Source organism: Tamandua tetradactyla, chromosome 19 (genome assembly GCF_023851605.1).
Source record: "Tamandua tetradactyla isolate mTamTet1 chromosome 19, mTamTet1.pri, whole genome shotgun sequence".
Taxonomy (NCBI): domain Eukaryota; kingdom Metazoa; phylum Chordata; class Mammalia; order Pilosa; family Myrmecophagidae; genus Tamandua; species Tamandua tetradactyla.
Genome location: NC_135345.1, coordinates 71,972,048 through 71,997,834, shown reverse-complemented (window position 1 = coordinate 71,997,834; position 25,787 = coordinate 71,972,048). Strand labels below are relative to the sequence as shown.

General features: G+C 35.3%; 1 protein-coding gene across 1 annotated transcript in view; it reads right to left on the bottom strand.

The window, feature by feature from the left end:
• The window catches only part of DCK (deoxycytidine kinase), a 55,327-nt gene that overhangs the window by 27,888 nt on the left and 1,652 nt on the right, over positions 1 to 25,787 (bottom strand). Inside the window, exon 2 of the mRNA XM_077137165.1 lies at positions 17,882 to 17,997. Within this exon, the coding sequence (XP_076993280.1) occupies positions 17,882 to 17,997 (116 nt within the window). The remainder of the gene's footprint in view (positions 1 to 17,881; positions 17,998 to 25,787) is intronic.

Below are 25,787 nucleotides of genomic sequence, written 5' to 3'. Positions count from 1 at the left end.
TCATTGTGGGTTTTTAATTAAATTGATTTAATTCTAATATGGTAAATTATCGACAAATCCAACACACACAAAAGGTCTTTGAATTCCTCTATCGTCACAGAACCGTGTTTATATTTGTTTAGTTAAATAAAGTACCAGTAGTTTTTAAATGGATGCTGTCATATATCTTAAAATAGTTAAGAATTCAAAAGCTATTTGTTTCAAATATTTTTGTTAGCTAAATAGAACAATACACAGTCAATCTTCATTATTCATAGATTCCATATTTGCAAATTGCCCTACATGCTAAAATTAATTTCAAACCTTAAAATCAATACTTTCGTGGCTTTCACAGTCATTCATGGATGTGTGCATAGCAGCAAAAATTTTGAGTTGCTCAGTGCACGTTCCCAGACCAGGCTGAACAAAGTTATACTCTGACTTCTTATTTTGGCTCTCATACTGTAAACACCTGTTCTTTCCATAGTCTTGGTGCCACATTTTTGCATTTTTGTTGATGATTACACTGTTTAAAATTGTTAAAAATGCAGGTGGAGTACTGAAATGCTATCTAATATTCTAAGTGCAAGAAGACTATGATTTACCTTACAGAGGAAATATATGTGTTTTCACTTGGGTATGAGTTTTAGTACTGTTGGCCAGAGTTTAGTGCTAATGAAAGTGCTAATGAATTAACAGTTTATATATATATATATACTTTTTTTTTTGCATGGGCAGGCATGGAAATTGAACCTGGGTCTCTGACATGGTAGGCAAAACTCTGCCTGCTGAGTTACCGTGGCCCAGCCTATATATTTTTTTATAAATATTTTTATTATCAAACATTTAACAAATAAACATACAAATATTCTTGACATAAAAACATTCTATACATGGTGTACAATCAGGGGCTCATAATATCATCAAATAATTGTGTATTCATCACCATGATCAATTTTTTGAACATTTGCATCTCTCAAGCAAAAGAAATAAAAAAGAAAAATCTTATACATACCACACCTCTTTCCCCTCCCTCTCATTGACCACTAATATTTCCATCTACTCAATTTATTTTAACCTTCGTTCCCCCATTATTATTTTTTAACCCATATTTTTTACTCATCTGTCCATATCCTAGATAAAAGGTGCATCAGACACAAGGTTTTCATTATCACACAGTCACACTGTAAAAGCTGTATCATTATACAATAACCTTCAAGAAACATGGCTACTGGAACACAGCTCTAAAGTTTCAGGTACTTCCCTCTAGCCACTCCAATACTCCAATACATCAAAAACTAAAAAGGGGGTATCTATTCAATGCGTAAGAATAACCTTCAGGATAACCTCTTAACTCCGTTTGAAATCTCTTAGTCGCTGACACTTTATTTTGCTTCATTTCTCTCTTCCCCCTTTTGGTCAAGAAGATCTTCTCAATCCCCTGATGTTGAGTTCCAGCTCACCCCAGGATTCCTGTACCACATTGCCAGGGAGGTTTACACTCCTGGGAGTCAGGTCCCACATAGAGGGGAAGGGCAGTGAGTTCACTTACTATGTTGGCTTAGAGACATAGAAGCCATATCTGAGCAAACAGTGTATATTAAATAAGGTTTATGTAACACAAATAAAACAAGATTGTGTACTGGTCAGCTGACAAAGATGTTGCAATCAAAGGCTCACAGGAATCTAGCCCTGTATTTTTCCTAACAGCAACAGTCTAGTATTTCCTAATTCAACAACTTTAAACTACCATGAATAACAAGAACAGACCATAATTACATATTGTGATAAACTTACGTAATCAATTTAGAAAAATATGCAATGGGTACCCCTACACACACACAAACACCATAGGACTATAGAACACAAGGTAAACAGTTAACAGCATTATGTGTTTGCAAGCTGCTGGAATGTGATATACCAGAACTGGAAACAGCTTTTAAAAAGGGTAATTTAGTAAGTAACAAGTTTACAGTTTTAAGGAAGTGAAACTGTACAAATTAAGGCACCATCAAGAGGTGACCTTCAATTAAGAAAGGCCAATGGGTCAGGAACACCACTGCCAGCTGGGTAGTCATGTGGCTGGTATCTGCTGGTCCCTTACTCCTGGGTTCTGTTACTTTCAGCCTTTGTTCCTGTGGGGGTTCTTCACTTTATTTCTTCAGGGCTGGCTTTCATCTCTTGGCTTTCCTTGGCTCTCTCCAGGTTCTGGCTTAACATCTCATGGCAATGTCTGCTAAGCTCTAAGCATCTCCAAACATTTGCATCTCTGTTCTCCACGTGTCCACACCTGTGTCAACTCTGCCTTGACATTTCTGTCAGCTCTGAGGCTTCTCTTGTTTCTCTCTCCAAAATGTTTCCACTTTTAAAGGATTCCAGTAATCAAATCAAGACCCACTTGGAATGCGTGGAGTCACACTTCCATCTAATCAAAGGTCATACCCACAATTTGGTGTGCCACAGCTTCATGAAGACAATCTAATCAAAAGTTTCCAACCTACAGTATTGAATCAGGATTAAAAAATTTACAAATCACACATTCCCACATAACACTATGTTCATAAATGCAGATCAAATAGTGGATAAAATTAATTATGATCTGAGCCAGGAGACAAAATTCTTACATTTGAAAATCATTAGCTCGATCTCCAAACAGGATTAGTTCAACTCCCACTCAAGCTTTTAAAACAAAGATATACACAGACACAGCTTTCTGAAACTTTAATTGTTCAAATTCTAAATTACTTTCTCCTATCTCTGGAAACTGCAAAATTATTTATTACTCTTACAAGATACCACAAAAGCTTACATCTAACATTTTCCAGTGCTTTATTCAGAATTCTGGACTAGTTCCTACTCTGGACAAAGTACTGTATATTAAATATTTAAATAGGCAGGGTTATCTTAGGTCCCTCTCTGTATTCCTTTCACACTTAATGATGGTTTAATTCCTAATCTCAGTCCTAGTTCAAATAAATACTTGTGCTGGTTTGAAGCTGTTACATATCCCAAAAAAGCCATGTTTTTAATCCTAATCCAATCTTGTGGGGGTGGACTTACTATTTAGGATGGGACCTTTGGGTTAGGCTGTTTCTATGGAGATGTATCTCTGCCCATTCAAGGTGGGTCATTCTGTTTACTGGAGTCCTTTAAGAGGGAACCATTTTGGAAACAGCTCAGAGCCAACATAGAGAAGTCTGGAGGTGCAGAAAAGAAAATGTCCTTGGGGAAGTTGTCTGAAACCAGAAGCCGAAGGACCAGCAGACACCAGTGATGTGCCTTCCTTGCTGACAGAGGTGTTATGGACACCAGCAGCCTTTCTTGAGTTAAGGTATCTTTCTCTAGATGCCTTAGTTTGGGCATTTTTATGGCCTTAGAACTGTAAAGTTGTAACCTGATAAATCCCCTTTATAAAAGCCAACCAATTCCTGGTACATTGCATTTTAGCAGCATTACTTAACCAAAACAATACCCATGAACACTTCCTTAGGAAAAAAAATCATATGTATAAATAATACAACTGACCTCAACATTTCAGTTAAAAACTAAAAACCCATGCAAATACATGACCTTTTTTTTTTTTTTTTTTTTTATTTTTTTATTTTTGAGGGAGGAAGGGAAGGAAAGACAGAGAGAAGGAAGGAAGGATGGAAGGAAGGAAAGGAGGAAGAAAGGGAAACATCTTTAAACATTTTCTTGTTTTTTTATTGTATTTTGTTTGTTTGTTTGTTTGTTTTTTTTTTTACATGGGCTGGGGCCGGGAATCGAACCGAGGTCCTCCGGCATGGCAGGCAAGCACTTTGCCCGCTGAGCCACCGCGGCCCGCCCCAATACATGACCTTTTGACATAAAGACTTTAAATTACATACTACAAGCCACACAGTTAAGTGAAATTTCTTCCTAAAACTAAACAAAACAAAACAAAAATTCAGCATAAAATGACAAGAGGCTAATAATCAAAAGTAAATCTATTTAGAAAGTACTATGAGATGCTAAACTGTAATAAGAATATAATTAGGTCCTTTCCCAAACTAAAGACTGAATTTATTTTTGTGAGTTTTATTAAATACCAATTGCTAATTTAATTACATAGTAACTTTCCACTAAACCAGTATCCTCAAAAGAAAAAGTTTCATACAAGTAAATTGTTTTAGCTAAATGAAGTTTATCAACTCAAGAAAATATTCTTACACAGATATTTCAGAGAAGAGGACATTAGTGTGTATTTTATTTTCTAACCCTAGTAAGGACAGAATTTTGAAAACTATTTTAAATAATTTCAAACAAGTTTATGAATACTAACTGCTGAATGCAAGAAGAAATTAGCAATAAATATAGGGCATAAATTCAAATGTTCAAATTGCTACTTGATCTTACACTGAATAACACAATGCTATAAATATTTAGTTCTCATCTTTCTCAGTTTTCCTATATTCTTTATTAGTATCAGATTGTTAACATGCTTGCTCCTTTATAAAACTTCTCTTGATAATCACTTGTAAGCAGAAAATAAGTTTATTAGAATATGTCAAAAGTGTAAGTAAATGCTCTACGAATAAACGACATTAACGAAATTTAGTTATCATTATTTTGGCCACTCAAATGATTTGATTCCTTCCTAGTTCTCAGTTACTTGTCTATGTGCTACCTAACACTTTGAACTACTGCACAAATTCCCTCTTCAAAACAAAGATAAATCTGCGTTTTTGTAGCATAATTTCACCATGTATTAGCATAGTAGTTAAATTTGGCGAGCCTAACAAATTTTTGACAAGCCAACAAACACTTTCTCTCAGCAAAACTATCTTTACCTTTCCTGGATGTCAGCTATTCCTTCAAATAATTATGAGTAGTACTTACCAAAAAATGTAAGTATATACCTATAATGAATTTTTTTTCCCAATAAAAAGAAAGAAAATCCAGGGCACATTAAATTTTTCTTATTACTGACACAAGATTTTAGGTATACTTCCTCATTTCTTCAGAAAGGATATGTAAAGATTTATGTTTATTTTAAAGCAATTGAACTTCAAAATAACTTGATGTGTGTGTCGGGGTTCTCTAGAGAAACAGAACCTACAAGATAAATAAAAATCTACCTATAAGATACATTTGATAAAATCTATTAGAAGTGAACTTGGTTTAACTTGGCTCAGCTGAAAAACACCTAGGACAACTTGCTATGCACTGTGAATAATACTGAAATAATAAAATAGGCTACATATGTATACATATGTATAACTTTACTTGTTATAGAGAAAGCAAAAGTTTGAAACTTCAATGCTACAATTCAACAGTGAAGTACAAGAGGAAAACACTTAATTTGATGCTGAAGAACATGGGACTCAGTTCATATTGGCTGTATTTTAAAAACATGATTTAGTAATGTTCTTTTATTGCAATTATATATGTTCTTTTTCAACGCTAACTTCCATTTAAAAAAATCTAAGTTCCCTATCTTTTGATGTCCATTAAAATAGGAGCTTTCTCATTTCTAAATAAGTATTTCTATTTTTTCAAAAGATTTTCCATCTTTTAATTTCCGAATGAATGTAATCTTTCTGTCCCACCGTGATTTCAAAATCTACTATTCTAAAATAATTGAGAACCAATCATGACCCACCACCTAATTATGAAAATAATCAGCTAGTTATTCCAAAAAAATACAAGCACTTAAAACTGAATCAAAAGTCTGTAATATAATTATACCATTCAGATGTTAGTTTTTGTCGTTTAGTTTAACAGTATACCAAATTAGAAAATGAACAGTAAGTCAGGCAATCATTTCACGGTTCTTCCAGATAATCTAAAAATCCATACAAAATGCTTTACAAGAAACTGTAAACCTGCTGGGTCACATCTTCAGGGAAACTTGATCCTGATTATACACGCCACCAGAGACGGGGGCCTCTCTTCTCTGAGACAATCTGACTGGGGTCAATCACATCTAGGGAGATCATCTCAAAGAAAGGTTTCATATAGGAAGACAAAAACCAGGAAAAAAAAGACCTGAAAAATCCTAATCAGTTAAACAGAAGCTATGCTAGAGGTCTAAAATAAGTTGAACTGAACATCAAAGAACAGATAGAAAAAAAGCCAACCAACAATAAAACCCAAGGCAAAAGAGAGAAAATGACCACTAGAATAAAGTAACCAAAGAAATCGGATACCTCAACACCAGCAAAAAAAATCACAAGTCATACTAAGAAAAACAAAGATAGAGCCCAGTCAAAAGAACAAACTAACACTTCAAACGAGACACAGAAGTTGAAACAACTAATTAAAGATGTTCAAGCAAAACTTCTAAATCAAATCAAAGAGTTGAAGGAAAATATGGCAAAAGAGATGAAAGATATAAAGAAGACATTGGGTGACCAGAAAAAAAAAGAACTTGAAATCTTGAAAAATCAAGTAAATGGCAAAAATTACGGAAATGAAAGTCAAATTAAGAGATGACAAACAAAGTGGAGAATTACAACAGGAGATTTGAAGAGGCAGAAGAACGGATTTGTGAAATAGAGAGCAGGACATCTGCAATCCTACACACAAAAGAGGAAAAGTAATGGAAAAATACGAGCAGGATCTCAAGGAATTGAATGACAACATGAAGTGCACAAAGATATGTGTTATGGGTGTCCCTGAAAAAGAAGAGAAGGAAAAGGGAGCAGAAAGAAAAATGGAAGAAATAAACACTGAAAATTTACCAAAGACATAAAATTACGGATCCAAGACATACAGCAACCCCCAAACAGAATAGATTCAAATAGATATGATCAAAGACACTTACTAATCAGACTGTCAAATATCAACACAAACAGAATACTGCATACTGCTATGACAAAAAAAAAAAAAAGAGAGAGAGAATACTGCAAGCATCAAGAAAAAGTGATCCATCACATAAAGAAGAAGCTCAATAAAACTACACACGGATTTCTTAGTGGAAACCATGGAGGCAAGAAGGCAGTGGTATGGTATATTTAAGATATTGAAAGAGAAAAACTGTCAACTAAGAATTAAATATCTGACAAAAATTTCCTTCAAACATGAGGGGGACCCAATCTGCGGAATTCCTGATATTCTCATAAGCAGTGGGGTAAACCAATTCTCATAAGCAGTGGGCTGGGTCCTCAATCTTTGGGGCTTGCCCTTATGAAGCTTATTCCTGCAAAGGAGAAGCTAAGCCTAGTTATAATTATGCCTAAAAGTCACCCACAGAAACCTCTTTTGTTGCTCAGTTGTGGCCTCTCTAAGCCAACTCAGCAGCCCTTCCCGCTATGTGAGACCTGACTCCCAAGGGTTTAAAGCCCCCTGGCAACATGGGACCTGACTACCAGGGATGTGCTGGACCCAGCATCATGGGATTGAGAAAGGCTTTTTGACCAAAGGGGGAAGAGAGAAATGAGACAAAATGAAGTTTCAGTGGCTGAATGATTTCAAACAGAGTTGAGAGGTTATCCTGGAGGATATTCTTATGCATTATACAGATATTCCTTTTTTATAGTGTTATGCAAGTCCTCTGTTTGACTGATTTTATGTAAACATCTTCTACCTGATTTTGGAAATGAGGTACCAAAGTCTAAAGCTATTATTGTAATATGTATATATTAAAAAGCTAGCAGTCAAAAAAGCATGGTACTTGCATCAAGACAGATATACTGAACAATGGAATTAAATTGAGTGCTCAGAAATAGACCCTTTCATCTATGGCCAATTGATCTTTGGTAAGGTGGTCAAGTTGATTAAACTGGGACACAGCAGCTTCTTCAATAAATGGTGCTTAGAGACTGGATATCCATATCCAAAAGAATGAAAGAAGACCCCTCTTACACAAAAATTAAATCAAAATGGATCAAAGGACCTAAACATTAGAACTAAGACCATAAAACATTTGGAGGAAAATGTAGGGAAATATCTTAAAGATCTTATGATAGGAGGTAGTTTCCTAGATCTTAACCCTAAAGCACAAGCAATGAAAGAAGAAATAGATAAATGGGATCTCCTCAAACCTGAACACTTTTGCTCATCAAAGGTCTTTGTCAGGAGAGTAAAAAGGCAGCCAATGCAATGGGAGATAATACTTGGAAATCATAATCAGATAAAGGTGTAATATCCAGAATAAATAAAGAGATCCCACAACTTAACAAAAAAAAGACAAACAACCGAATTAAAAAATGGGCAGAAGACCTGACAGACACTATTCCAAAGCAGAAATAGAAAGGCTCAAAAACATATGAAAAAAATGCTTACCCTCATTAGTTATTAAGGAAATGCAAATCAAACCCACAATGAATATCACCTCACACCAACTAGAATGGCCATTATCAAAAAACAAACAAACAAAACAGAAAACAACAAGTGCTAGATAGGATGTGGAGAAAATAACTTATTCATGTTGATGGGAATGCAGAATGGTGCAACCGCTCTGGAAGGCAGTTTGGTAGTTCCTCAGGAAGCTAAGTATAAAACTGCTATTGATCTAGCAATCCCATTACTAAGTACATATTTGGAGGAACTGAAGGCAGGAACACAAACGGACATTTTCAAACCAATGTTTATATTGTCATTATTCACGATTGCCAAGAGATGGAAACAGCCCAAATGTCCATCGATGGAAGAACAGATTAACAAACTTTGGTGTATATATATGAAAGAATATAAAGCAGTTGTAACACAGAATAAATTTATGATGTATGCAACAACTTGGATGAACCTTGAGGACATTATGTTGAGTAAAGTTAGCCAGAAACAAAAGGATAAATAATGTATGGTCTCATTAATATGATCTAACAATAATGAGCAAACTCTGAAAGTTAAAATTGAGAACACAAGTTATGAGGAGATAGAAGGAGGGTAGAAATTGGGCATTTGATGCTGAAGAAGCACAGAATGTTCAACAGAATTGACCCAGGATCTATAGTTAACAGTAACACTGTAATATGTTTCCATTAATTGTAACAAAGGCAACAAACCAAAGCTAAATGTCTTTAAGAGGGGGATATAAGGGTGGAAGATGTGATTCTTGGTGGTGGTATTGTTTCTCCTTGTTATTTCTTTTCTCTTCATCTTTCTTTGTGGAAAATGGAAATGTTCTCACATAGATTGGAAAGCATAACTATGTGATATACCAGGAGCTATTGATTGTTTAGTTAGGCTGGATTGCATGGCATGTGAATAAAACTGTTTAAAAAATAAAAAGAGAGAGAAAATATGGAGAGAGAGATGTAATTATTCACCGTTGGGAGGGAAGTACAGGATTGCCATATGATCCTGCAATCCCTTTATTAGGTATATACTGGGAAGAACTGAAAGCAGGGACACCAGTGGACATTTGCACACTGGTGTTTATGGTGGAGAGTATTTGCAATTTGCAGTGGATGGCGGTGGCCTAAAGATACATTGACTGAAGAACAGAAGGGCAAACTGTGGTGTACACACACAAGGGACTACCGAGCAGCTGCAAGAAGGAATGAAGTTGTGAGCTATGCAACTAGGTGTATGAACCTTGAGGACATTTAAGGCCTCAATAATGTGGACTAACTATAATGAACAAACTCTGAGAACCGAATTTGAGAATATAGGTTATCAGATAATAGAATGTGGACAGAGATTGGACAAATGACAATTAAGGAGTTCAGAATGTTCAATAAGGCTTATTGAAAAAGTTCCTAGACTGTAAGCTCTTATGGCAGTCACACCTATTCCTAAGTTTTAACTGTTATTTCTAAATTCTGAGATGCTAGGCTCTTTATAAATTACCTGGTCATTCTCTGGAACTTTGGGTATCTGTGTGACACCTGAGACTCAGAGCTAGTGTTCTGCAACTCTGAAAGTCAGTACTAACCTATACAGCAACTGTTAAAAACACTAAAAATGATCAGACTTCAATTAGAGATATGAATGAAGCTGATCTGGGTGAGACTAAGGTAAATGAGACTAAAAGGTAAAGGATGATATTGACTGTATTTCAAAACTTTAACTTCTGTGTAAGACCAAAGGAAGAAAATTTTTTTGGTACAAAATTTATATTTTCTGTAGTATACTATCTACTTTAACCTGTATGATCAGTTTATTCAAACAACATAATTACTTTGAAACTTGAATAGGGAATGAGACATTATTTTGTACAGGTTAATGTAATATTCATGGTGATGAATACACAACTATGTGATATTGTGAGCCACTGATTGTACAGCATGTATGGAATATTTGCATGTTAAGAATGTTTTTGTACGTTGTTTTATCAATAAAAATATTTTAAAAAAAGAGAGAGAGGAATAGTTCAGTAGACTTTCAAAAGTGATCGTCTAAAATTATTTCAGCTATGTAATACCACATGGCAGCCTTGAGATGGGAGAAATTTAGATGCTATTTGTAGAAATGATCTTGCAAAACTCTATACTAGGTTTAAACTGATAAAGACTCTCACATGGGCAAAGTTAAGGACAAAAATACCCTGACATATCCTAGAATAATTTGGGCAGAAAATAAAAAAGTATTTGCAAAGTCCCCTTGAGGAACTGGGAAAAGTGTGCAAACATTAAACTTTCCCACCTGGAGAATCCCTGATATTCTTGCAAGCATTAGAGATTATTAAATTGATCTTGCCCTTATGAACTAATTCCTGCAAAGGAGAAGCTAAGCCTACTTATAATTATACCTATGAGTTACCCCCAGAGAATCTCTTTTGTATACAGCTCAGATGTGGCTTCTCTCCATAAGCCAATTCTGCAAACAAATTCACTACCCTCTCCATTAAGTGGGACATGACTCCCAGTAGTATAAATCTCCCTGGTGATGTGGAATTGAAAAAGCCTTCTTGACCAAAAGGGGAAAAAGAAATGAAACAAAATAAAGTTTCAGTGGCTAAGAGATTTCAAACAGAGTCAGGAGGTCATTCTGGAGGTTATTCTTACGGATTATATAAAAATAACTTCTTAGTTTCTAGTATATTAGAAAAATGTAAAAGGAAATACCTGAAACCGTTGAACTGTAATCCAGTGGCCTTGATTCTTCATGATGATGTATAATTATATAGTTTTTACAATGTGAACATATGATTGTAAAAACTTTATGACTGATGCTCCTTTTATCCAGTTTATGGGCAAATCAGTTAAGAAAATACAGATTAAAAAATAAATAAACAATGGGGGGATAAGAGGTATGGGATGTTTCAGGTGTTCTTTTCTTTTTCTTTTTTCTTTGAAGTAAAGAAAATTGATTGTGGGGATGCGTGTATAACTATATGATGACATCGTGAGTCACTGATTGCATACTTGGATAATTATATGGTATGTGAATATACCGCAATAAAATTGAATTAAAAAATACAAATAAATACAAAAAAAGGTAATCTTACAAGGAAGAAAGTAAAGAGGGAAAAAGGAAAAGAGAAGAGGAAAGGGAAGAGAAGAGACGAGATAACATAATCTGACTCTTAAAATTTTGACAAAATTGATGGCAATTTATCAATAGTATAGCCAACAACATTTCAGACACTAGGTTGCAGGTAAAACAAACAAACAAAAATCTTATTAAAAAAAAACAAAAAACTAAAGATGCAGTACAAAAGGCAGTTACTGAGTAGAGGAATAGATTAGAGATACCAGGAGTTTCATTCTTACAATTCTGCAGCAACTGCCAAGAAGCTCTGCTCAAATAAGGAATACCCAAAGCAAGGCTGGCCTTGCCTGAGTTGGGTCTGAAAACAGTCCACTACTGAAAGCATTCTAAGAAAGCAGAGATTTGGATAGTGGGTGATTCACAATATAACCTATATCAATTTATTAAGCTGCTGGAAAGGAATATACTAGAAATGGAATGGCTATTAAAAAGGGAATTTAATAAGTTACAAGTTTTCAGTCCTAGTGCTGAGAAAATGTCCAAACTAAGGCACCAACAAGAGGTTATCTTCCCTCAAGAAAGGCCAATGCTGTCCAGAACACCTCTGTCAGCTAGGAAGGCACGTGGATGGCATCTGTTGGCCCCTTGCTCCTGGGCTCTGTTGCTTTCAGCCTCTGTTTCCTGTGGGGGTTCCTCACTTGGCATCTGAAGATCTTCACTTAGTTCTTCTGGGACACGACTCTGGGTTTTGGCTTGCATAGCATCTCATGGAAAGGTACATGGCGATGTCTGGTGAGTCCTGCATCTCCAAATGTCTGGGTCAGCTCTGAAGCAACTGTTTTCCAAGCATTTGCATCTGCTGTTAGGTCTCTTCAAAATAGTCCCCTTTTTAAAGGACTCCAGTAAACTAATCAAGACCCACCTTGAATGGGTGGAGTCATATCTCCACATAATCAAAAAGGTCACACCCCCCACATCAACACATCAAATCAAGAAAGAGAAAAAAAAAACAAAACAAAGGCTCCAAATCAAAGAGGAGACAAAGGGAATGACCAGGATGATGGTGAAGGGAACTTGAGGATGACAATGACAGCTGGGTTGAAAACCCCACATAAAACTAGTACAGAATAAGAGTAGGTAAACAAAGGACTCTGAGAAAGATGTGTCCAAGGAAACCACGAAAAGGACAGCCTGTCTGGTGGGTTTAAAGGCTAAGAGTAGATTTACAATTCTTCTGGAGAGTTCTTAATGGATATATAGAAAACTAAACAAATGAAAAAATTAAAAGGATTATTTTGGTGGGGAAAGTTAGTGCAAGAAAGGAAAAAAAAAAAAAGGTCACACCCACAATTGGGCATGTCACATCTTTGTGGAGACATTCTAATCAAAAGTTTCCCTCCTACAGTACTGCATCAGAATGAAAAGAAACGGCTGCCCCCACAAGATTCTATCAAGATTAAAACATGGCTTTTCTGGAATACATAATAGCTTCAAACTGGCAAAACCCCCCAGGACCAGATCAGGGACAGGTCTGTGAAATTCAGGACCAGAAAAAAAGAAAATCTCCAAAAACACAGGGAACCCACCCACTCTTCACCATCCTTACACTCCAGAATCTTATCTCCAAAACACACTGTCTGAAATTCCATCTAGAAGAACACAGTAGCCTGAAAACACCCACACAAATTAAAGCTGTCCTCTAAGAATATACACCAAAATCTAATGAAGGTAATAACATCATAGAATATGAACAGATTTCAGTGAATTCGGTCTAAAGAAAGAATATATTAATAGTAATAATAATAATAATAAAAGGATCATCTGACTGGTTGCTATAAAGAAAGCCTGGCTAGGCATTCTGACTCTAAGGCTTGAGAAGAAAATGTTTCAGCCCACAATCATGAGTATCAGATCCATACGACAACAGATCTAACTAACTTCCCTTAGCTGTAATTCCAAGTTCAACAAACAACCTTTCTAATATAAATTCTTCCCATGCATATTAATGCAATATTTTTCAATCTCTCCTTTCCACACAAGTAAGAGGTTTAATACACGCCAGATACTACAGTGATTCACTAGGGCAGTGATATTTAACCAGGAAGCATCCATGCATCTAAATCCTCAAGGAACTGTTTGTTATTTGAAAAGTACCCCAAATCCTTTAGAGTCATGTGAGTTAAGAATTATAGGCCTACAGAGAGGGAGAACAGACTGATCAGTATTCATTGAAATCTGATTGTTACCTTTATCTTTACAAATTAAAATTCTTGGCAATTTGGTTTTTACGTATCACTTTTTGTGCCCTTGGTAAATGTAAGGCATGCAGATAGAGCCATTTAATGAACTAGCAAGTTATCCATACTTAATAGAAGCCTGTGATACTAAGGTTAGAATGGACCTTAAATTGAAGTAACCTAGTACAATCTAGTCTAACATTTCCCAAGGAAGGAATCCCCTCTACATTTCTGACATTGATTTATGCAGGTTACTTTCTACCTAAAACTTGAGAATAACTACATTGATAGTTGACCTCAGAAATGAGGGGGAAGAGGGGTATTTTTAGAATATAGTTTGAAACTGTTGTGCACCCCCAGAAAAGCCATGTTCCTGTAATACTGATTCAATATTATAGAGTGGAACTCTTGATTAAATTGTTTCCATGGAGATATAGCACACCCAGTTGTGGATGTGACCTTTTGATTAGATGGAATGTGACTCTGCCCATTCAAGGTAGGTCTTAATTAATTTACTGGAGTCCTTTAAAAGGGGGAACATTTTAGAGAAAACTCAAAGTGAATATAAATGCAGACATTCTGCGATGCTTGGAGCACCTACAGAGACAGCTGACACAGATAGAGACGTCTGGAAATGGAGAAGCCGCAGGAACTAAGAGAGCTAACAGACGCTAGACAGGAACCAGAGCCCAGCAGACGTCGCCTGTGCCTTTCAATGAGATGCTAATCCAAGAGATGCTAATTTAAGAGATGAAACCCAGAGTTTTGCCCAAGAACAGCTAAATCAGAACTAACAGCCATCTAAAGAGAAGGCCACTTGAATCAGAAGCTAGAAGCAAAGAACAGAGAACAAAGACCAGCAGACACCAGCCATGTGCCTTCCCATGTGACAGACATTTGCTTTTCTTTGGAGTCAAGGTTATCTTTCTCTGTATGCCTTAGTTTGGACACTTTTATGGCCTTAGAACTGTAAACTTGTATCTTAATAAATCCGCTTTATAGAAGCCATTCCATGTCTGGTATTTTGCATTCTAGCAGCTTTAGCAAACTAAAACTGTAGGTCTCTCATTTCAAAGGGTAAGTAAACTTAAATTGGGCACTTAAATCAAAGGCTTTAAAAGCCAGAGCTACTAAACATATTTTGGGAGGAAAAATGAAGATGGGTAGGGGAGGAAAGACAGAGGACCCAAAGAAAGTGGGCAAAACAGCATGAATGAACAGTTTATAAAAGAAATCCAAGAATGCTTATATGTCAAGAATGTATGTTTGCTTGTTGTTTACAATAAAAATATTTTTTAAAAGAAGCCAAAAAAAAAAGAAATCCAAATAGAAAATAAACATAGGAAAAGGAGCACACTCTTTAGCAACCAGGGAAATACATTTTAAAAACATAAAAGACAGTAGAATGGCAACAATTAAGGAGGAGGACAGCGCTAAACGTTGGTAAACATATGGACCGAGGCATAGCTTGAGAACACTGTGGGGAAGGTAAACTGGTAAAACCACTTTGGAAAACAGTTAGGCATTATATGTGTACCCACAACTCATTAACGTTACATCCTATTCCCAGAGAAAGCTTTGCACATGTGCACAGGGTTCATGTTTATAATAGCAACAAAACTGGAAAACACTCAAAAAGAGGTAAAAAAAAAATAGATCAAAAGGATAGAAAGGACAGATAGTGATATATGACTACAATGGAATACTACATAGGAATGAGGATGATCACAGGATAGCCATATGCAACAACATGGATACATTTTACAAACTTATTAAGTGAAAGAAGAAGAAAAAGAATGCAAACAATATGACTCCATTCATATAACATTCAAAACCAAATAGTACGTGAAAACATGGATGAACCTTAAGGACATTATATGAGTGAAATACTTGAGACACAAAAGGAAAAATACTGTATGATCTCACTAATATGAACTAGTTATAATATGTAAACTCACAGATACAAAATCTAGAATATAGGTTACCAGGAGAGAGAATGAGTCTAGAAAACGGCCAACAGTTGCTTAATATGTACAGAATTTTTAACTATATCGAACTTAAGCATTTGGAAATGGATAGAGGTGATGGTAGCACACTATTGTGAGTATTATTAACAGTGCTGAATTGTTGGTGAATGTAGTGGAAAGGGAAGTTTAGAGTCATGTATGTCACCAGAAAGAAAGCTAGAAGGTTAAAACATGGAATGTATAACACAGTGAATCTTGTGGTGGATGATAACTATGATTAACTATACAAATATAAAAAAGTTCTTTCATGAACCAGAACAAATGTATGACACTATTATGAGGAATTAATAATGGAGTGCTATATTGGGGAAAAATGCACTCATTGCAAACTATGGACTGTGGTTAACAGTAATATCTTAATGTTCTTTCATCAACAGTAAAAATGTACCACGCCAATACTAGGGGTCAATAACAGTAGGAGATAAGGTGTATGGGATGTTTAATTTTTATTTCTCTTTTTGGAATCATGAAAATGTTCTAAAATTGATCATGGTGATGAATGCTCAATAATGTGATGATACAGTGAGCCACTGATTCAACACTCTGAATGGGTATGGTGTATGAATATATCTCAATAACATTGCACTTAAAAAAACAAAACTAAGGCAGTGCAAGTGGTAGAATTCTCGCCTGCCATGTGGGAGACCCAGGTTTGATTCCCCAGCCTACACACTTCCCCTACCCCCCAAAAAAATCAACAAATCGAGCCACAATAACAGGATGGTCACATAGAAAAAGAATGAAATGTGACCCCCACCATACATTACACAAAAAAGAAAAACAAAAAAAGCCCCATTAAACTATATTGCTTAAGGATAGGTCATGGGTGGAAAATTATTATCATAAGAGTTATTTGAATAATTACTCTTAGAGGAATCATCACCCTATGGAAACAGAAACTGTGATCAGGGAAAGAAACAAGAGACCCTGGAGTATTGGTAATGCTCTATTTCTTGACTTGGATGATAGTTACAAAGGTGTAGCTTTAAAATCACTCTTCAAACTGTACATAGGTTTCATGCAGTTTCTATAGGTATACTATATATCATAATAAAAAATGTTGAAACAAGCAAGTAAATTAATTTACCCACTTTAAAACTTAACTTATGGCTAACTCTGCCTTCTCCCAAAGATCAGATGTGACCCCACAATTTTTTCTAAATGGGATCCAAATGAGAAGGAAGATTTAATTGTGGATATTCTAAGGGCTTGGTGGTACTAAACTAGGCCCCAGGCCCAAAGTTTCCCATGCTTTCCAAGTGTGAAAATATTTTTAATTATTTAAAACCATGTATCCTCAAAGTCTTCAGAGGACCTTCTTCATGATTCCTTCTTGTATAGGTTTATAATTTAAATACTCAATTATACCCAGTTTTCTGTTATACCAATAATTAAGTTTTAAAAAATAGATACACAATACAAGTTGTTAGCACACATTTCTATTTTCAAATCCTCTTTGTAATTTACTGCTTTTAATTTTAAATCTCATTTCTCCAGAATGAAAATCTTAGGTGAAATATAAATTGATGAATCCAAATTCACTTTCTTTCACAGATGTCAATACACTGTTAGCTTCAGTGTATTTTGCAGAACAAATAAAAGATTTTGCTATTAAAAATGAAATTTAAGGGCAGGCCACGGTGGCTCAGCAGGCAAGAATGCTCGCCTGCCATGCCAGAGGACACGGGTTCGATTCCCGGTACCTGCCCATGTAGAAAAAAAAAGAAATTTAATTGCTATCTCCTTTCTTTCTCATTTGTAATGTAGAATGGAAAAGTACTGCGAAATTGAAACTTGTGTCCAGGGTGAAAGTTCTGCAAGGACAAAAGTACAAAGAACTGAGAAAGAAATGGTTTTCTCGAAGCCAAAAGGCTTTCTGAAAGTTAAACAAACAGAATTCAGTTAATGAGTAGTTTTGCTTTGTTTTTACCTTGTTTGCTTGTTTTTAAACTAAATGGAAAAAGCCACTCAAGGAATTTTACTTAAAATTACATTTTTTAAAACTTTTAAATTGACTCAAACACTAAAAACCTTTTAAAAATATACACAATACAATAAAGCACATTGATCTTAAGGGAATATAACTCAATGAATGTTTACATTTATATATGTGTATATAAAAAATACACACACACATCCATGCAAGTATTATCCATGTGAAGATAGAGGCTTAAAGCTAGATTTGAAAGTATTATTGGAAAAGTTAAAAAAAAAAAAAGAAAGAAAGAAAAAGAGATTGCTATTACTTCTTTAAAACAAAATGTTTTTATTTTATTTAGTCAAATTTTATTTTCATACCTCAAATTCATCTTGAGTACTTTGAACATTACACCATCTGGCAACAGGTTCAGGAACCACTTCCCAATCCTCACAGACTTGTTTGAGTATATTCACAAATGTTGACTTCCCTGCAGCTGTTGTGGAGAGGAAAGGTAAAACTGAGGAAGGAAACTCAACAGAAAAAATGCCAAAATAGCAATCAGCTTTTTAAAAGATTTCTACAAATATTAAAAAAGCAAAACATTCAATTTCCTGCATGTTTGCTATAGTTTTTTTTTAATGAAAACTAAAAAGGTCCCTACCCAAATGTGTTAAACATGTTTGCTTGTTATTATTTTAGTTTAGCAAAGCCATGGAACAAAGGATTAAAAACATGGTGAAATTTTAGGCAAAATGTTATGACAAAAAAATCCGAGTCCTAACTTTCCTTAGCCCAGCAGAATCAGATATAACTTTGTGAGAAGTAGGTAAGGTAATTCTATTACTTACTTATTAGGAGTGTGCTACTGCCTTTCATAATACAATGCAGATAATAGTAGTTCCCTCCTCATGGAACTGTTAAGAGGTTAAATGTGGTAAACAAGTAAACTCACTACAGTGATAGATCATTCCAGTCTCTTGCACTTTCAAAATTTTCCTCTTTACTGCCTTCATTTTCAGTCTGCAAAAAACTCAAGTCTCTCCTATTTAAAACCAGTTTAAAAAGAATCAAACTATGTGTCATGGTCAGGTTCATGTGTCAACTTGGCCAAGTGGTGGTACCTGTTTGTCTGGTTGGGCAACTGCTGGCCTGTCTGTTGAAATGAGGACATTTCACAGAATTAAATCATGAGCACGTCAGCTGCATCCACAGCTGTTTCCATTTGTAATCAGCCAAGAGAGTGTCTTCTGCAATGAGTGATGCTTAATCTAATCACTGGAAGCCTTTTAAGGAGGATTCAGAAGAGACAAACTCTCTTCCTGCTTCCACCAGCCAGCCTCTCCTGTGGAGTTCGTCCAGACCTTCCACTGAAATCGACAGCTTCACAGCCTCTCTGCGGATTTTGGGCTCTGCATTTCCACGGTTACGTGAGACTTTTATAAATTTTATATTTGTGAGTGTTTCCTGTTGATTCTGTTTCTCTAGAGAACCCTAACTATACACTATATAGCAACATAAACATGCATCCAATGCCTAGCCTTAGAGTGGGAAAAATATTATTTATTATTGTATGGCACTGATAGGCACTATGGCTAACAGAAATTATAAAAAACATTTTTGCAAAACACTTTATATAAGTAATGGTCATGTTTTCTCCACATGGTTCTATGCACTGTGCACTCTATCCAACTCTGAAAATAAAAGATGTATATAAATACTTCACAGTTTTCTGATCATTCAATAGTTTCTGAAATATTTAGGAGGGAAAAAAAGACAATATTCCCATGTAATCAAGACATTATGCTCACTATTTTTATTATTATTATTATTACTTTTTATGCTCACTATTTAAAAATTATCAAGGAATATATTATATATAACAGTAGGGGCATCATAACCTAGAATCCAACAGGGTGGAGCACCACTCCTAATGACCACCACACCCTTTATATCTTAAGTTTCCAAATATGATTATATCAGACATTTCTGATCAATATAACACACACACACACACACACACACACACACACACACACATGAATGAACACAGAAACAACTTTGGTTAGACCTACTCCAAGATGCATACTAATCAGAATGTCAAATTTCAAAGATAATGAGAAAATTCTGGAGGTGTAGGACACCTGGGTTCGATTCTTGGCCCATGCATTTCCCTACCCCCCCCCACCCAAAATTCAACAAATGGTGCTGCAATAATGGTGTTGCAAAAGAGTGAAATGTGACCCTCACCACACAGCATACAAAAAAAAAGAAGGAAAATCCTGACAGTAGCAAGAGACCCATACAAGAGAATCACAAAGTAAGATTAAATGCCGATTTCCCATCAGAAATCATGAAGATGAGAAAACAGTGGTATGGTATATGTAAAGTACTGAAGAGAAAAACAGCCAGTGAAGAATTCTTTATCAAGCAAAACTGTCCCTTAAAGCAGAGCGTTTAAAATATTTAAACAAAATGAGAGACTTCATCAATAACAGACCTGACGTACAAGAAAAACTAAAAGGAGTTCTGCAAGATGAAGGAAAAGACAGAAAATAGAGACTTGGAGGAGAGTATGGAAATGAAGAGTATCAGTAAGGCTAACTAAAAGGGCAAAAACAGAGACAAAAGTAAGATATAACATATAAAAGCAAAAGGATAAAATGGTTAATGTACTGGTTTTATAATAATAATATTAAATGTTAAAGGATTAAAATCCCCAATAAAAAGACACAGATTGGCAGAATAGATACAAAAGTTTGACCCAACTATATGTTGCCTACAAGAGACACACCTGAGAACCAAAGACACAAATAAGTTGAAACACGAGATTGGAAAAAGATATTTTGGGCAAAAGTAACCAAAATAAGAGCTGAAGTAGCCACACTAATTTCAGACAAAATAGACCTTCACTACAAAACTGACCTAAGAGACAAAGAAGGACACTATATATAAAAGGGGCACTCCACCAAAAAGAAATAGCAATCATAAATATTTATGCACCTAACCATGGTGCCCCAAAATATATGAGGCAAACACTGGCAACGCTGAAGGGAGAAACAGATGTCTCTACAATAATAGCTGAAAATTTCATACATCACTTTCATTAATAGGTAGAACATCTAGAGGAAAAAAAAAGATAAATAAAGAAACAGAAAACTTAGACACAAATGGACATTTGCACACCAATGTTTATAGCAGCATTATTTACAATTGCAAGGAGATGGAAACAGACAAAATGTCCATCAACAGATGAGTGGCTAAACAAACTGTGCAATATACATACGATGGAATATTAGGCAGTTCTAAGACAGAATAAACTTATGAAGTATGTAACAACATGGATGGACCTAGAGAACATTATGCTGAGTGAGACTAGCCAAAAACTAAAGGACAAATACTGTATGGTCTCACTGATATGAACCGACATTAGTGAATAAACTTGGAATATGTAATTTGTAACAGAGACCATCAGGAGATAGAAATAGGGTAAGATAGTGGGTAATTGGAGCTGAAGGGATACGGACTGTGCAACAGGACTGGATACAAAAACTCAGAAATGGACAGCACAATACTACCTAACTGTAATGTAATTATGTTAAAACACTGAATGAAGCTGCATGTGAGAATGATAGAGGGAGGAGGGCTGGGGACATAAATGAAATCAGAGAGAAAGACAGACATTAAAGATCGAGATGGTATAAGCTAGGAATGCCTAGAGTGTATAATAATAGTGAAATGTACAATGTACAAATTTTAAAAATGTTTTTGCATGAGGAAGAACAAAGGATTGTCATTATTGCAGGGTGCTGAAAATAGATGATAACTAATACTTCAAAATGTCACATTATGTGTAAGACTAAAGCAAAAAATGTTTATTTGTTACAAAATTTAGATTTTGACTAGAGCATTTCCTAATATAACTCATGTAGATAGTTTGATTGAATGTCATAAGTACTTGGAATCTCAGGTAGCACTTGAGATTTTGTTGGTTTGTCCAGAGTGATCCCCCGATGAATCCCAGAATGATTTGATCAGTGACTGGGAAAGTATTTGCAAGCCCCCTTTAGGGAATGGTGAGAGTGGGGAGAAATTCAACTTCCCCATGTTGAATTCTTGATATTCTCACAAGCAGTGTGGACAACCAAAGCTATAGGCTGAGCCCCCAGTCTTGGGGTTTGTTCACATGAAACTTAACCCCACAAAAGATAGGTCAAGTCTACTTAAAATTTAGGCCTAAGAGTCACCCCCAAGAGAAGCCTCTTTTGTTGCTCAGATGTGGCCTCTCTCTCCAGCCAATATGATGAGCAGTCTCACCACCCTCCCCCTCTCTGCGTGGGACATGACTCCCAGGGGTGTGGACCTTCCTGGCAACGTGGGACAAAGATCCTGGAATGAGCTGAGACTCAGCATCAAAGGACTGAGAAAAACCCTAGAATGAGGTGAGAATTAATATCAAGAGACTGAGAGAACCTTCTTGACCAAAAGGGGGAAGAGTAAAATGAGACAAAGTGTCAATGGCTGAGAGATTCCAAACAGAGTCGAGAGGTTATCCTGGAGGTTATTCTTAACACATTAAGTAGATATCACCTTGTTGTTCAAGATGTAGTGGAGAGGCTGGAGGGAATTGCCTGAAAATGTAGTGCTGTGTTCCAGTAGCCATGTTTCTTGATGATGACTGAACAATGATATAGCTTTCACAATGAGACTCTGTGAATGTGAAAACCTTGTGTCTGATGCTCCTTTTAGCTACTATATCAACAGAAGAGTAGAACATATGGAATAAAAATAAATAATAGGGAGAACAAATGTTAAAATAAATTCAGTTTGAAATAGTGGTAAATGAAAGCAAGGGGTAAGGGGTATGGTACGTATAGTTTTTTTGTTTTTCTTTCTCTATTATCATTTTATTTCTTTTTCCGCTGTCTTTTTATTTCTTTTTCTAAATCGATGCAAATGTACTAAGAAATGATGAATATACAACTATGTGATGATATTAACAATTACTGATTATATATGTAGAATGGAATGATTTCTAAATGTTTTGTTTGTTAATTTTTTTTAATTAATAATAAAAAAAAAGAAACAGAAAACTTGAATAATATGGTAAATGAACCAGGCCTAACAGACATGGCTCCAGATAGCAAAAAACATCTTGAAAAAGAAGAATGAAATTTGGGGACTCACACTTCCTGACTTTAAAGCCTATTTCAAAGCTACATGGCTTGGTACAGCACAGTACTGGCATAAAGATAAGCATATTAACCAATGGAATCAAATTGAGGGTTCAGAAATAGACCCTCACATCTATGGCCGATTGATATTTCACAAGGTTACCAAATCTCCTCAATTGGGAAAGAATAGTCTCTTCAACAAATGATGCTGGGAGAACTGGATATTCTTATCCAAAAGAATCAAAGAAGACACCTATATCACACAGTATTGAAAAATTAATTTCAAATAGATCAAAGACTTCAGCATAAGAGCCAGGACTATAAAACTCCTAGAAGAAAATGTAAGGGAGCATCCTAAAGATCTTTTGGTAGGCAATGGTTAGTTAGACTTTACAAACAAAGCACAAGCAATGAACAAAAAAACAGAGAAATGGGACCTCCTCAAACTTACGAACTTTTGAGCTTTGAAGGACTTCGTCAAGAAATTGAACAGGCAACTTTCCTACTGTCCAAAGAGGAAATACAAATGGCTAAATAGCATTAGCTATTAGGAAAATGCAAATCAAAACCACAAAGAGATATCATTTCACACCTACTACAATGAAACAGAAATAAAGCTGAAAACAACAAGCGTTGGAGAAGATATGGAGAAATAGGAACACTCATTCACTGCTGGTGGGAATGTAAATTGATACAGCCGCTATAGAAGACCTTTTGGCAATTCCTCAGAAAGCTAAGTATAGAATCGCCATATGATCTGGCAATCCTGCTACTAAGTATGTATTCAGAAGATCTGAAAGCAGGGATTCAAACAGTCATTTACATACCCATGTTCATAGTGGCATTATTAACAATTGCCAAAAGATGGGAACAACACAAATGTCCATCAACTGATGAATGAATAAACAAAATGTGGTGTGTGTGTATATATATTATTCAGCTATCAGGAGGACGAAGTCCTGATGCACACAATATGAATGAACCTAGAGGACACCATGTTGAGTGAAATAAGCCAAACACAAAAGGACAAATATAAGATCTCACTAATATGAGCTAATCATAATATGTAAAATCACAAAAATAGAATCTAGATTATAGGTTACTAGTAGATTGAATGAGGCCAGAGAACAGGAAGCTATCTGTGCAGAATTTCTATTTAGGTTATTGTAAATGTTTGCAAAGGGATAGTAGTGACAGTAGTACATTACTGTGATGCTTGTGAATGTGGTTGAAAGGAGAAGTTTAGGGTCATGCAATTTACGAGAAGGAAGGTTGTGAACGATGACTGTGGTAAATAGTACAAATATAAGAACGCTCTTTCATGAATTATAGTAAATGTTCATCACTATTAAAGATGTTAATAGTAGAGGGTATATAGGGAAAATATACTTTATGTAAACTGTGTACTATAGTTAAAGTAATATTTTAATATTCTTTTAATATTCAATTGTAAAAAGGTACCACATCAATGCAAACTGTCAACAACAGGGTGGTTGGTATACAGGGATACTGTATTTTTTATATGACTTTTATCTAAACCTACAACTTCTCTAATTTAAAATAATAATTTTTTAAAAAACATTCTAAGTGAAAGAAATATGATAAAAAGTACTACATATTCTGTGATTCCATTTACATAAAACGTAAATATAAATCTATTGAGACAATTAGATTAGTAGTTATATAGGACTGGACAGGATGGTTAGAGGATTTGGAGGGGATTGCTAAAGGGTATGGGGTGTTTTATTTTTTGGACTAAGGAAAATGTTCTAAAATTGATTGTGGTAACGAATGTACAACTCTTGTGATCATACTAAAAACCACTGATTGTACATTTTAGATGAATTGTATAGTTTCTGAGTATATCTCAATAAAACTGCTCAGAAAAAAAAACTGGGTGAATGGAAAACTTAAAACAAAAAAAAGGAGTCATGGGACCTAATAGCATTCCTAATACCAAGCTGGCATTAAGATGCTAAAATTCATTCTATATAGATTATAAAGATCAAAAGAAGTAGGTAAGGCCTCCATAAATCTAACTTAAGGAAGTAATTTAGCAACAGAGTACATAAGATGGGTTACATGAGTATAAAACTAAAAGTTCACATTCTAGGAAGAACAGAGAAATTGAAAAATGTCTTCTACCAATAATTCACAATTCATTCATCTATAACTTATTTGGGTCTGGCAAATAAGGTGGAAGAGACATGAAGATGAAATGCTAGGTTCTAGCCCATAAAATGATACGTCCAGCAGACAGGAGGTCATGTAAATAAGTGATATAATACAATGCGATGGGAGCACAGATGAGGTAAGTGAGGTTTAAATGATGAGTTCTATCAAACACTTAAGTTTAAATGAAAGAAAGCACATGAGGGATCATGGCAAACACAAGTGTCAAAAATGTTTACAGTCAGCATTGTGTAGGGAAGCATGGATCAAATCATGAAGAGTTTTGCTAATTAAAGCCTCAGCCATAAGTGAGGGTCTCAAACTGAAATGTCAACATGGGCCAGAAAGGGAATCTAAATTATTAAAACAGCTGGGTATATTTCTTTCCTATTAATTTTATTACAAGCAAAACAACAGTTCAAGAGCAATAATAAATGCAACTAAAAAAGCTTCAGTGTCAGAAAGATTTTAAGTGGTGTAGGGCATGCCCTACCTAAATACCAACTGTTATCATACAGAAATGCAGGCCCAGAGATACCAGATTTTTCAAGAGAAGCTAAAAATCTACATGCATATGGAAATCTCAATTTTTAAATGCTGACATCCAATTCAAAAACTTTTTCAAAGCAGGCCATTAGTTCGCAACTCCTTTCAATGTAGGTAATGAGGAAGACAAGAATTTTAAGCAAAAAACGGACACAATTACATCTGTATGTAGAAATGATGCTCTGAAAGTAATCAAGATAATAATGGAGACAGTGTCACTTATTAGGAAATTATTCCAGGTGCTGAGAAGATTAAAGATGCTTGGGGGAAAAATAGATTTCTATATATGATATACTGTCTAACTGGATTAGGGAGAGGCAAAGGGATTAATTCATTGGGGTACTGATCTGAGGGATTGTTCCTTCAAATTTACTTTTGAAATGACTGCCTTCAA